Genomic DNA, 13638 nt, shown 5'->3' on the forward strand with positions numbered 1-13638 from the left:
CATCCTACATCCAGTCCTTCTCTCCTGCCTAATCCATCCTACATTCAGTCCTTCTCTCCTGCCTAATCCATCCTACTTCCAGTCCTTCTCTCCTGCCCAATCCATCCTACATCCAGTCCTTCTCTCCTGACCAGTCCATCCTACATCCAGTCCTTTTCTCCTGCCCAGTCCATCCTACATCCAGTCCTTCTCTCCTGACTAATCCATACTACTTCCAGTCCTTCTCTCCTGCCCAGTCCATCCTACTTCCAGTCCTTTTCTCCTGCCCAGTCCATCCTACATCCAGGCCTTCTCTCCTGCCCAGTCCATCCTACATCCGGTCCTTCTCTCCTGCCCAGTTCATCCTACTTCCTGTCCTCCTCCCATGCAAAGTCTTCTCCTGCCCTGCCCAGTCTATCCTACTTTCAGTCCTCTCCTGCCCAGTCCATGTTACATCATATAACCAGAATCAGTTATGTACATAGAGCGACTCCTCTCTACAGTGAAGAGCAAAAGGGTATTAGTGTTCTGAACTTTTTGACTATCAGGCTCCATATCTCTTTATTCACTTCTCCTTTGAACTTGAGACCACCATCATTTTATAGACAATCATCTTTTCTTTCTCATACAGAAATGTGACTTGCAACTATTTACCATATGATTAGTTATGCAGATTCTCGTCATGTCACTGCATTGTTACTGTTTTGCTCCTGGTGGTGGTAAAATATTTTTCCTCCGGAATACTACAAATCACAACCTGTCCTCACATTCCCTAATAGCTTCGTGTGTTATTACGTTGATTCGTAAGTGAAAAGTCATTGGTTCGAATCGAGGAGCCACCATGAGGAAGATTTCCCAAGAAAAGAGAAACAGCATCATCCAGCTCATCAATAGCAGACTCTTGGCCAGGAATTTTGCCAAACTGCATCATGTGAGCGCCATGACAGTTGGAAGAATACGAAATAAACTCTGTCCATTCAGAAGCCAAGAGGTGGTCCTCCAGGCAAAATATCAGAGTCAACAAGCCGGCTCATCCCAAGGTCTATGAGTTGTGGCGTGACAAACACGGCAGTGGAGGTGACTCGTATGCTTCATAATGGCGAGATGACAGACCTCCGTGCCAGCACCATGTGAAGAAGCCTCAACTTCAATATTTTCATAAGAAGTGTCAGTTCAAGTTTGCAAACAAGTATGAAAAGTGGACACTAAAAGATTGGAAATGGGGGATTTGGAGCAATGAGATGAAAGTCAATAGTTTGCTCTGATAAGTGCAAATGGGTCTGAAAGAAACAAAGGAAATAGGGGCTAACCGATTGACAAATTGAAGGAGCTGCAAGGTTTGGTGGAGGAAGCCTGATGATCTGGGATTGTTTCACAGCCAAAGGTGTTGGAGACTTGACCAGAATCGATGGTGGTCTCAGTACTGAGCTATATGTGAGTATCCTACAAGATGAGTTACTCCGTACATTCGAGTACTATGGATATGAAAAGGACGATGTAGTGTTCCAGCAAGACAATGACCAGAAACATACAACGAGATTGGAGAAGAAATGGGTCAATGACAATGAAGTAGAGGTGCCGGCTTGTCTCCACAGTCCACAGACCTCAACCCAATCCAACACTTGTGGGGAGAGGTGAAGAAAAAGCTGTATACCGACCCCAGCGAATCGACCAGTGTGCAACAACTTTGGGAATATGTAGGAGAGACCCTGAGATAACATTTTGGTCAACACATGCTTGAATCTGACCGAGAGCAGAAGGATTCCGGCAGTGGTGAAAGTTAAAGGTGGATTTACATAATACTGACAAAATAATAAAAGTTACAATTTCGATCTTTAGGATTAAAACACAATGCAGTGACATGACGAGAATCTGCAGAACCAATCATATGCTAAATAGCTGTAAGTCACATTTATGTGTGAGATAGCCAAGACGATTGTCTATAAATGATGGTCATCTCACGATCACAGCAGAAGTGGATGGAGAGATATGGAGCCCGAGTCAGACGGTCACAACATCGTTACCCTTCTGCTCTTCACTATATATTTCTCTGCAAGGTCTTAAAGTTCTTTTGGTTTCCCGCATGGGTTTTTGGGGGTTGGTTCTGACCACTGATGGCCACCATTACTCTTCCTATAGTTTGTCTCACAGCTTTTCATTTATGCGCTGTAGGATATAAATCTAAGGTGGTATGTGATGATCCTGAGAACCTCAATGGACAGAGGTATGAGAATATGAAGCCTTCACAAAAGCTACCCCCCCCCCCGGGGTGGAGATCTCCTGGAAGAATTCTGATTGATGGCAGGGCATGTGTGACATTAACCTCCTATTCCTTACAGCCCTGACCTCGACGAGCGCCTCTATCCTGGACACACAGCGGCCAATCATCTTCCAGGACCGTGACCGCAGCTTCGGACATCAGGTTGTACAACTGGAAAAAAGGTGAGAGGATTACTGCTGCATCCAGAAATGATCCATGAGAAGGAATGATCTGAAATGTCCAAGGGGTAATGTGATCTCCTCCTTTTGATTCCTCCTCCCCAATGAAGAATGCTTTCTGACTCCTTAGCTTCACCATGTATGGTCCTGCAGTCACGTCCAGAGCAAACCCTGCTTGTTTAGTGTCAATGCCGGGTGCACGTTCTGACAAGTGTCATCTTTAGGGAACGCTCACATCTGCGTAGAAAAAGGAGCTCAGATTCTCAGCCAGAAAAATTGGAGCATGTCCTGCATTTTCTCACCTAGTCTCACCTTGCACCCATATGCCATATGAGTGCTATACGAGAGTGCTTTTTCCTTTCTATAACCTTTTCGGCATATATCAATAGAGGAAGTGGTCGCAGTCCTACCTGGCCGACAGGCGCTGTTTCACTGGTGTTAGTGAAGGGGTGACTCAGCCTAACAGGGCTGTGGGCGAGAGTGGTGCCACGTCAGTGTGTGCGTGGGCCACATCCTCTGTGGGCCCGTGTGGATCGGAGGGTGTCTGTGTAAAAATGTACCAATCTGACCCTACATGTCCCCAGGGGTTGTGAAACGTCACTTTGGCACAAATGGGGAAACTACCACGTGATATTGACATCAGGCAGGGAGGGTGGCGAGGTGCAGAAACTTCACAGCATGCAACACATTTTTAACCTCAGCTTTTACCTACAGGAACTCTGTCATTTCAAGCTAATCTTTTAACTAATAAAACAATCTTATGTACAGACAGATAAATATAGTGCCGTGCAAAAGTATTCGGCTCCCTGGAACTTTTCAACCTTTTCCCACATATCAGGCTTCAAACATGAAGATACCAAATGTAAATTTTTGGTGAAGAATCAACAACAAGTGGAACACAATTGTGAAGTTGAATGAAATTTATTGGTTATTTTAAATTTTTGTGGAAATTCAAAAACTGAACAGTGGGGCGTGCAATATTATTCGGCCCCTTTACTTTCAGTGCAGAAGTTCATTGTGGATCTCTGAATGATCCAGTGTTGTCCTAAATGCCTAATGATGATAAATATAATCCACCTGTGTGTAATCAAGTCTCCGTATAAATGCACCTGCTCTGTGATAGTCTCAGGGGTCTGTATGAAGCACAGAGAGCATCCTGAAGACCAAGGAACACAACAGGCAGGTCCGTGATACTGTTGTGGAGAAGGTTAAAGCCGGATTTAGATACAAAATGATTTCCAAAACTTTAAACATCCCAAGGAGCACTGTGCAATGATCATATTGAAATGGAAGGAGCATCATACCACTGCAAATCTACCAAGACCCGGCCGTCCCTCTAAACTTTCATCTCAGACAAGGAGAAGACTGATCAGAGATGCAGCCAAGAGGCCCATGATCACTCTGGATGAACTGCAGAGATCTACAGCTGAGGTGGGACAGTCTGTCCATAGAACAACAATCAGTCGTACACTGCACAAATCTGGCCTTTATGGAAGAGCGGCAAGAAGAAAGCCATTTCTCAAAGGTATCCATAAACAATAAGCCACCTGGGAGACACCAAACACGTGGAAGAAGGTGCTCTGGTCAGATGAAACCAAAATCAAACTTTTTGGCAACAATGCCACATGATATGTTTGGTGTAAAGGCAACACAGCTCATCACCCTGAACACACCATCCCCACTGTCAAACATGGTGGTGGCAGCATCATGGTTTGGGTCTGCTTTTCTTCAGCAGGGACAGGAAAGATGGTTAAAATTGATGGGAAGATGGATGGAGCCAAATACAGGACCATTCTTGAAGAAAACCTGTTGGAGTCTGCAAAAGACCTGAGACTGGGACGGAGATTTGTCTTCCAACAAGACAATGATCCCAAACATAAAGCAAAATCTACAATGGAATGGTTCACAAATAAACGTATCCGGGTGTTAGAATGGCCAAGTCACAGTCCAGACCTCAATCCAATCGAGAATCTGTGGAAAGAGCTGAAAACTGCTGTTCACAAACGATCATCAAACCTCACTGAGCTCGAGCTGTGTGCCAGGAAGAAAGGGCGAGAATTTCAGTCTCTCCATGTACAAAACTGATAGAGACAAACCCCAAGAGACTTGTAATCGCAGGAAAAGGTGCAACAAAGTATTAAGTTACAGGGGCCGAATAATATTGCACGCCCCACTTTTCAATTTTTGAATTTCCACAAAAATGTAAAATAACCAATAAATTTTGTTCAACCTCACAATTGTGTTCCACTTGTTGTTGATTCTTCGCCAAAAATTTACATTTGGTATCTTTATGTTTGAAGCCTGATATGTGTGAAACGGCTGAGAAGTTCCAGGGGGCCGAATACTTTCACAGGGCACTGTAGAGCTAGATAAAAAGATGTCATTGAGATATATAGTCTGTGCAGGGTGTGTGTAGCTTACTGCACATGTACTTAGCTAATAATTTAATACATTAAAGAAAAAATGGCATAGGGGCCGCCTTAGTTTTCTTAATCAGCTGAGGGAAAGTCAACAGCTAGGTGCTGATGTTTATAGTCTAGAAAGTGAGTAATAAATATGGAGCTTCCTAATATATTAATATCAGCTCACATCTATCTACTTAGCCTTTACTGGTTATAAACAAGAGGTGACACCCCACAAAAATGACATAGGGTCCTTATATTTTTAATAATTAGCAAAGGTTAGACAGACATCTGCGGGCTGATATTAATAGCCTAGGAAAGGGCCATGGATATTGGCCCCCTCCTAGACTAAGAACATCAGCCTTCAGCCTCCCCAGAAATGGTGCATCCATTAAATGCACCAAATCTGGCTCTTAGCTTCAGCTCTTCCCACTTGCCCTGGTGTGGTGTCAAGTGGGGTAATAGTATTGAGATTGATGTCACCTTTGTATTGTCAGCTGACATCAAGCCCAGAGGTTAGTAATTAAGAGGCGTCTATAAGACACCCCCATTACTATGTCACAAGTGTGTCATGCCAGCCTGGGCAATCTGGGGGTAGAAGATCACAGCATATTGTGAATCTCAGATCTTCTATTTAGCTTGTGTGTTTGGATCCCATATTAAATGAATCTGGTTTCCTTTGGTGCTGAAGAGGTTTACAACCCTTTCTATGTTTGGTCAGAAACATACATTTCAGCTGCTTCTGATCTGGTTAGTACTCTTCGTATAAAACCTGGCTAGACCCTCTCTGTCCGGCCAGTGTAAGCTCTGCTTCCTTGGTCTTAGGAGATGCTTTACTGAATAGGAGTTCATTGAGGCTGTTGGAGATTCGTCTCCTGTGCATTGTGCTTAAGGTAAGTGTTTTGGAGAGGTTATTGTAGAGGTGTTCTGTTGTACATGTGTGTTTATCTCCTGTTCTCTGTTCCCCATTTAGTTTATTCCTCCCTGTCCCTATCCTCCTCCCTATTGCTGGATGGTTCTTTTGTATGATAGAGGGTTTGTTTCTGTTATCCCTGTGTTGTCTTTGTGTATCTCGTTCACATTACATTTCTGTCCCAGGCCCCAAGTGGTGGGGGAGCGGACAGACCAGGGATTAACAGAAGCCCTGCCGGGCTGAACTGCCGTGACCTCGGTAAGATCCCCACTAGCACCGTGAGAAAAACTCATGGTGCTAGCAGGGATCTCTCTGAGGTCACGGCAGTTCAGCCTGGCAGGGAGCGCAGCCTCAGTGACCAGATGTAACCTCGATGACGTCACTGACGCTGCGCTCGCAAGCAGCTCTTTCACCAGTGGTTCTCAGCCCGGACGGTCGCATTTTGGCACCGTCCAGGTTGAAAACTAATTATCCCCAGACACGGATTATGGTGTGGGATACAATGACAGACAGGTATGGGATATTGTTGTTTTTTTATTTTATTTTTACTACAGGAAGTGAGGGCTTAGGTGGACGAAGGCGTTAAGTGAGTATAACTGTGTTTGTTATTTTTAAATAGAAAAGTAAAACTGTGTTTAGTCTTATTTCTAATAAACGACTTTATTCTGGCCGTGTCTTTATTTACCATGTAACTATAGGATTAATAATGGAGAGGTGTCTCATAGAAAACTCTCCATTACTAAGACTGACAAAACAAAGGTGACATCAACCCCACAAATATTAACCCCACTTGCCACCGCTACAGGGCAAGTGGGAAGAGCCGGGCAAAGAGCCAAGAAAAGGCGCATCTAATAGATGCGCCTTTTCTTGGCAGCTGCTGACTGTTTTTAGGCTGGGGAGGGCTATATCAATGGCCCCTTACCGGCCTAATAATACCAGCCTGCAGCTGTGAGCTTTAGCAAGGCTGGTTGTTAAAAGTGGGGGGGACCCCATGCCGTTTTTTTAAATTATTTTATTTAAATAATTTAAAAGCGTAGGGACCCCTCTATTCTTGATAACCAACCTTGCTGAAGCTGACAGCTGAGGGTTCCAGCACTCAGCTGTGAGTTTTGCCTGGTTGCTTCAAGAAAATAAAGGGAACCCACACCGGGTTTTTCATTCATTGATTTCATTAGATTGCAGGCTGCGGCTGAAGAATACCCCGATCATCTGCTCCTGCTGTCACTGTTATTAGCGGCAGCAGCAGGTGTCGCATGATGGGGGTAAGAATCCCAAAATTCCCCACCTACAGTCATCGTTCGGACTTTAATATAACTCTCATCATTCTCCTCTGCTCGCGCCGATCGTCGGCAGAGCAGGGGAGAATGATGAGAGCGTCTTCAGCACCCGCCGCTGGGGAATAGTGCTTACTGTAGCACTTCTTCCCCTGAAGCTGTCCGTGTGGTACTGATGCGGCACACGGGCAGCACACGGTTGCCACACGTGTGCCTCACGTATTACACACATGGACACGGATGTCTCCGGTACCGTTTTATCCAGTACTGGAAATAAACAGATGTGGGAAAGAGGCATAAGGTGTAGTATGAGCAGGGTGTACATTTATGCATTTAACCATTTGTTGTCTGATAATGGCAGTGAATGTTGACCACTTTCTATAAATGTTTCCTTTCAACATCAGAAAGTCATAAAAGCTGTTTGAAGTCTGTATTCTCACCATGCGGTATGACATGTGCCAAGGCGACAATGTTTCCAGTAGACATTCACCATTTGTGAGGAGACGGTTTGTATCTGTAACATGTGATATGTCATTCCAGGGTGATCGTCAGCGCCCCCCGCTATCCAGTGGCGACTAATAAAACCGGTAGGCTATATGACTGCAATCCAGTGACCAGCCGCTGTTCACCGATCCCCATCACTGGTAAGATTAACACCGGGCAGTTCGCAGTCTGGCACTGGTGTAACCACAAGGGGCACCATGGTGACCACACAGTCTGGTCAAATCTGCCACAACGCTGCATGCGTGTCCTGACTACTCCTCCCATGTCTTCTCTGCTCTGGTTCCAACATGCTGGAGGTAAGAAGACAGGGAAGAGGGAGTCAGAAAGTGCTCCACCTTGGTCAATTTCCCGCACCACACCCTACTAACGCCTCCAGCTTATTGCAGGGAGCTTCCAGTTTACTAGCCCTGGTTCATACCTTCAGTCCAGCTGTCATCTGCCTGCGATATTCCCATTTTGACTTTCACCCATTCCCCAACTAACCTTCTACCTTCTCATTTTGTTCCCTGTCTCCTCTCCTGGTTTTGGCCTCAGCCTGTCTACGAAAGATTCTCATATTTTACGTTTTTGTACCATCATTGCCCTCCTGGTTCTGACCGGGCTCCTGATCACTCCTGCCAGATTGCACCAACAAGAAGCAGCCATCTCCATGGCCCCAAGCCAAGGGTCCATGAGGAAATTAAGATCCCTGTGCAGGGGTTAAAGGGTGAAGGCAAAGGCAACCACTATGATCTAGTGAACAGAGTAGCTTGTACAGGTGATCACTGACAGAGGCCAATTATAGGTTCATTCAGTGTCCTTAATCTTTGGTGATGACTCTATGGATCAGATATTGACATATTTTGTAGATTCTTCTCTTTTTTTCACTGTGGTGTCAGGTAGGGTTGTCTAATGCATGGACACTTCGGCTCGTGTCCTCCATGTTTGGTGTTAACCCGTCGACATATTATGTAGATTCTTTTCTTCTTTTCACTGTGGTGTCAGGTAGCGTGGTTTCATGCGTGGTCTCTTCAGCTTGAGTCCTCCATGTTTGGTGGTGACTGTATAGAATCGATGACTACATATTATGAAGATTCTTTTCTTCTTTTCACTGTGGTATCGGGTAAGGTGGTCTCATACATCTTCACTCCGGCCCATATCCTCTGTTCTGTCCTCACTAGCTGAGGCAGGCTCATACGTAGCTATACAGTCAGCTAAACCGCTATACCGGGGTCCAATAAGGAGACTGTGGTTGAGTCTGTGCTTTATTAAACGTAGTGGTATATTGATGCGGTGAAACTGTGAACAATGATATACATAGTATCAGTGCATGGTATAGAACAGATACATACTACACATGATATACATTATGCATAACATTTAGAAAGCTAGTAACTGAACTGGGAGTACAACTGTTAAACTAAGCTAATATAGAGCAGGAATATCTATAGGAAGCATAAAGACATACCGGCAATGCAATCGCAAGGGGGATGAAGTGAAGCGTCTTTCCTTGAAGGCAAACTGAAGAAAGTGAAAGGAAAAATGGAGGGAAATGGAGGCTGAGCTACCATAATGCATTGCAAAGGAGGAGGAGAATCAGACATGGATAATACAAAAACAAGATTGAACTGCCAACATAACTCTGACCGCTAGAGGGAGCCAAAGCATCACAGATGAATAAAGGCATGAATATATCAATACTGTATACTGAGGAAACTGCAATTATGCAAGAAAATAATCAGGGTAACAATATTAGATGGCGGAGACAGAACACTCCCCGTCTGGCATCAACGGATGTCACTACTCCTTTCTTCCGAAGGCAACAATAGGACCAGTTCAGATACCGGTCTGGAAAATGTCTTAGGTTCATTCCCTTTGGTCATCCTTAGCTCAACTTTGCGGACGTTGCCGTCCTTGCTCGGGAACGTTGCGGTAACTAGACCAAGTGGCCACTGGTTCCGGTGAATCTGACAGTCTTTCACAAGAACAATGTCACCTATGTTCAGATTAGGTTTAGTAGATTGCCACTTCGTCCGTGGCTGCAGGGTAGACAAATATTGTTTGCGCCACCTGTCCCAGAAAGTATTTGCAAGACTTTGTACCTGTCTCCATTGGCGCTTGTAGAGGTCCTTCGCGTCGAATCCTCCTGGAGGGGCACTGGACAGTCCTGTTTTCTGGGTAAGTAAAGTAGCTGGAGTCAATAACAAAGGCTCCTCAGGGTCGTTAGGAACTGGAACCAGGGGTCTTGCATTGATTATAGCTGCAGCTTCAGCCATGAAGGTGGTTAGGCTTTCGTGGGTAAGCCTCGCTGCTCCTTTAGATTTTTCCATGTCACGAGTTCTGGTGGTCCCGAATGAGCGAGCTATATGAGTCAGGCAGGTAATGGCTCGAGTAAGTGACTTCCAACTTGAGAATCTGTCGAACCTGCAAGATCCAAGCTGGATAACAGAGGTCATTGTATGTAGTGTAGACACCTGAGGGCGGATTTCAGCATCTGAGTCCTCTCCTACAAGTTCGAAGGTGTCTGGAAAACATTCCTCAATGTACAATAGTTTTGGTCCAGAGAGCCACGTTGTGCTTCCTAGTCGACTTGCGTCAACTGCTCTAGTTGCATGATCTGCGGGATTCTGGTCTGTGGGTATGTAATGCCACTGCTGTGGGTGAACTGATCTCCTGATTCGTAGCACTCTGTTATTGACATAAACGTAGAATCGCCTGGTTTCGTTGTGGATATATCCCAGGACTACTTTGCTGTCTGAGTAGAACTTGGCCTGTGTCAGGTCGATATCCATTTCGGATGCGATGAACTCCGCTAACTCAACGGCTAAGACTGCGGCACAAAGCTCTAACCTGGGTATAGTGTGCTCTGGTTGTGGTGTGAGTTTGGCCTTTCCCATGACGAAACCAATGTGGCACTGACATTTGGAGTCTACAGTTTTGAGGTAGGCAACAGCGGCAATTGCTTTGACAGAAGCATCTGCAAATACATACAGTCTTTGGCTCTGTATCTCAGTAGATGGCACAGGGGTGTATGGTCTCGGCATATGCAAGTTGGAGAGTGCCGCTAGCGAGTTCTTCCACTCTTCCCACTGGATCCTCTTATCAGGTGGCAGAGGTGCATCCCAGTCAGATGTTTCCCTAGTTAAGTCTCTTAGTAGGGCCTTGCCTTGTATAGTAACAGGAGCTGCGAAACCCAAGGGGTCGTACAGACTGTTGATGGTAGACAGGACGCCTCTACGTGTGAAAGGCCTTTCTTCCTGGCTGACCTGAAAGGTGAAAGTGTCTGATTGTAGATTCCAGAGAAGCCCGAGGCTGCGTTGCATTGGTGCGGGGTCTGACCCCAGGTCCAGGTCTCTGAGACCATTACATAAGTCTTGAGAAGGGAACGCTTCCATGAGTTCTTGGCTGTTTGAGGCTATTTTATGAAGCCTAAGGTTCGAGTAGGCAAGCATGTCCTGAGCTCTCCTGAGAAGACTGATGGCAGTCTCATTTGAAGGCATGGCTTTTAGACAGTCGTCGACATAAAAGTCCTTTTCTATGAATTGTCTGACATCTGCTCCGTATTCTGGTTCTCCTTCCTGAGCTGAACTTTTGAGTCCGTAAATGGCGACTGCAGGTGAAGGACTGTTGCCAAAGATGTGCACTCTCATGCGATACTCTGTGACTTCTTTAGTAGGATCATTGTCTCTGTACCAGAAGAATCTTAGGAAGTTCCTGTCTCTCTCTCTCACAAGGAAACAATGGAACATTTGCTGGATGTCAGCGATGAAGGCAATGGAATCCTTACGGAAGCGCATAAGTACACCCAGTAGTTTGTTATTGAGGTCTGGTCCTGTCAGTAGAACGTCATTCAGGGAGACATCATTAAATTTAGCACTGGAATCAAACACGACTCTGATCTGGCCTGGTTTTTTAGGGTGGTATACTCCGAATATGGGTAGGAACCAGCATTCTTCAGAGTCTTTGAGAGTGGAAGCTAGTTCTGCGTGACGGTTTTCAAAAATCTTTGACATGAAGGAGAAAAAGTGATCTTTCATCTCTGGTTTCTTTTGCAGATTACGAATGAGAGAGGAGAAACGTTGTAATGCCTGATTTCTGTTGTTCGGTAGACGTGGTCTGTGGGTTTTGAAGGGAAGAGGTGCGACCCAGCTGTTGGTCTCATCTTTAACGAGTCCCTTGTCCATTACCGCTAAGAACAACTTGTCCTCTACCGACATTGCCACTTGGTTGTCCTGCATAGTTCTCTGGAAGACTGTGCACCCTAACTGATCCTCATAGCTTCCCGACACTATACTGCTGTCGTGAGTAAAGTCTATTAGATGGTTGGGCAGTTGGATGCTGTGTGGCAGTTCCCTGACATGGAACTCATTGTTACAAGGTTGAAACAGAGATGGATGTCCTTTCTCCAATGTATTTGTCAGCATGCTTGTCACAGAAGATGGGGCGTGCATGCGTCCCAAGCATACGTTGCCAATTATGACCCATCCTAGGTCTAGCTTTTGGGCATAGGGAGCATTGTGGAGTCCATTGATATGACGTCTCACTTTATGAACCTGCAGGATATCTCTCCCCAACAGCAGAATTATCTTGGCCTGATGGTCGAGTTCCGGTATAAGGTGTGCTATTCGTTTTAAGTGAGCGTGATGGATTGCTACATCTGGTGTAGGGATTTCAGATCTGTTGTCTGGGATCTGGTTACATTCGATGATCGTAGGTAGTGGTAGGCAGAATTGTCCGTCTAAAGACTCAATCTGGTAGTCAGTAGCTTTCCTGCCTGCTGTTGTCACAGTACCTGCACACGTCTTTAAGGAGTAGGGAGTGCTTGGCCCTTTGATGTTGAATAGGTCAAAGAACGTTGATCTAGCCAAGGATCGATTACTTTGATCATCCAAGATAGCATACAGTCTTACAGCTTGGTCTCTATGGCCTTTTAGGTACACTCTGACGAGGCATATTTTTGAACAGGACCTACTGTCTATTGTCCCTTTGCAGACCTTGGTACATTGTAAAGTGATCTCTGGTGTAGCTGTATCAGTGTTGCTTTCCTCCCCGCCATGCTCACTGTCAGCTGGCGTGTTTTGTGTACTCCATGGAGCTGGGCCAGGGTGTAGAGCGGTGTTATGGTCTGTGGTGCCACATTCTGTGCATTTTACACTGACCTTGCAATCCTTGGCAAGATGAGCTGTGGACGAGCAGCACTTGTAGCAGATACCGTTTTCTTTCAGGAAGCTTCTGCGATCTGGCATAGATTTTCCTCTGAAGGCTTTGCATTTCAGGAGAGGATGAGGCTTCTGATGAAGTGGGCACTGCTTGTCAGGGTCCTGCACCTTTGTCTCTGATTGGGAGCAGCCAGCAGACCTGTAATTAGAACCTGAAGAAGAAACAAAAGTCTTGTGTACTGCCACAGATGTTCTGCGTGGATTTGCAGGTGGTGATGGTGTGGCATATGGTATTGCAAAGTCAAAGCTGGGATCGTTTCTAATTCTCGCTTGTTGGTGTATGAAGTCTACAAAAACGGAGAAGGGAGGGAATGGAACGCTGCGTTTGTATTTGTACGTGGAACCATGTGTGAGCCACCTCTCCTGTAGATTGTAGGGCAACTTCTGGACTATAGGATTAACACCTCTGGCTGTGTCGAGAAATGCAAGTCCCTGTAGGTCGTCCTCGTATTTGGCAACTTGGACTTCCTTTAGCAAGTCGCTTAGCTCTCTAAGTTTCTGGAGACCTTTGTTAGATATTTTAGGAAAGTCATCGATTCTTTTGAACAAGGCTCTTTCTATTACTTCTGCTGAGCCATAACACTCATCCAGCCTTTTCCAGATCTCTTTGAGGCCAGTCTCAGGGCGGTTTATATTAATGTCTCTGATCCTCACTGCGTGTTTGACCGACTCTTCTCCCAGGTATTTGACTAACAGGTCTATCTCTTCCCTGTGTTGTAGCCCCAAGTCTCTAATGACATTTTGGAAGGAAGCTTTCCAAGCTCTGTAACCTTCAGCTCGGTCAGTGAATTTCATGAGTCCCTTGGCAACCAGTTCACGTCGTGTGAAGAACTTGGCAAATTCTGTCGTGAACCGGTTGTCATCAGAGTATACTGGTGATGGGTCGCCCTGATAGTGATGTGAGGTGCGTTCGTACCTGTTAGTGTCCT

At 45.5% G+C, this 13638-nt stretch overlaps 1 protein-coding gene across 1 annotated transcript in view; it reads left to right on the top strand.

The window, feature by feature from the left end:
- Nucleotides 1–13638, top strand: part of LOC138645706 (integrin alpha-X-like) — a 78021-nt gene that overhangs the window by 16571 nt on the left and 47812 nt on the right. The window contains exons 2-3 of the mRNA XM_069735184.1: nucleotides 2319–2421; nucleotides 7548–7651. Coding sequence (XP_069591285.1) covers nucleotides 2319–2421; nucleotides 7548–7651 — 207 coding nt within the window. The remainder of the gene's footprint in view (nucleotides 1–2318; nucleotides 2422–7547; nucleotides 7652–13638) is intronic.

Source organism: Ranitomeya imitator, chromosome 7 (genome assembly GCF_032444005.1).
Source record: "Ranitomeya imitator isolate aRanImi1 chromosome 7, aRanImi1.pri, whole genome shotgun sequence".
Lineage (NCBI taxonomy): Eukaryota > Metazoa > Chordata > Amphibia > Anura > Dendrobatidae > Ranitomeya > Ranitomeya imitator.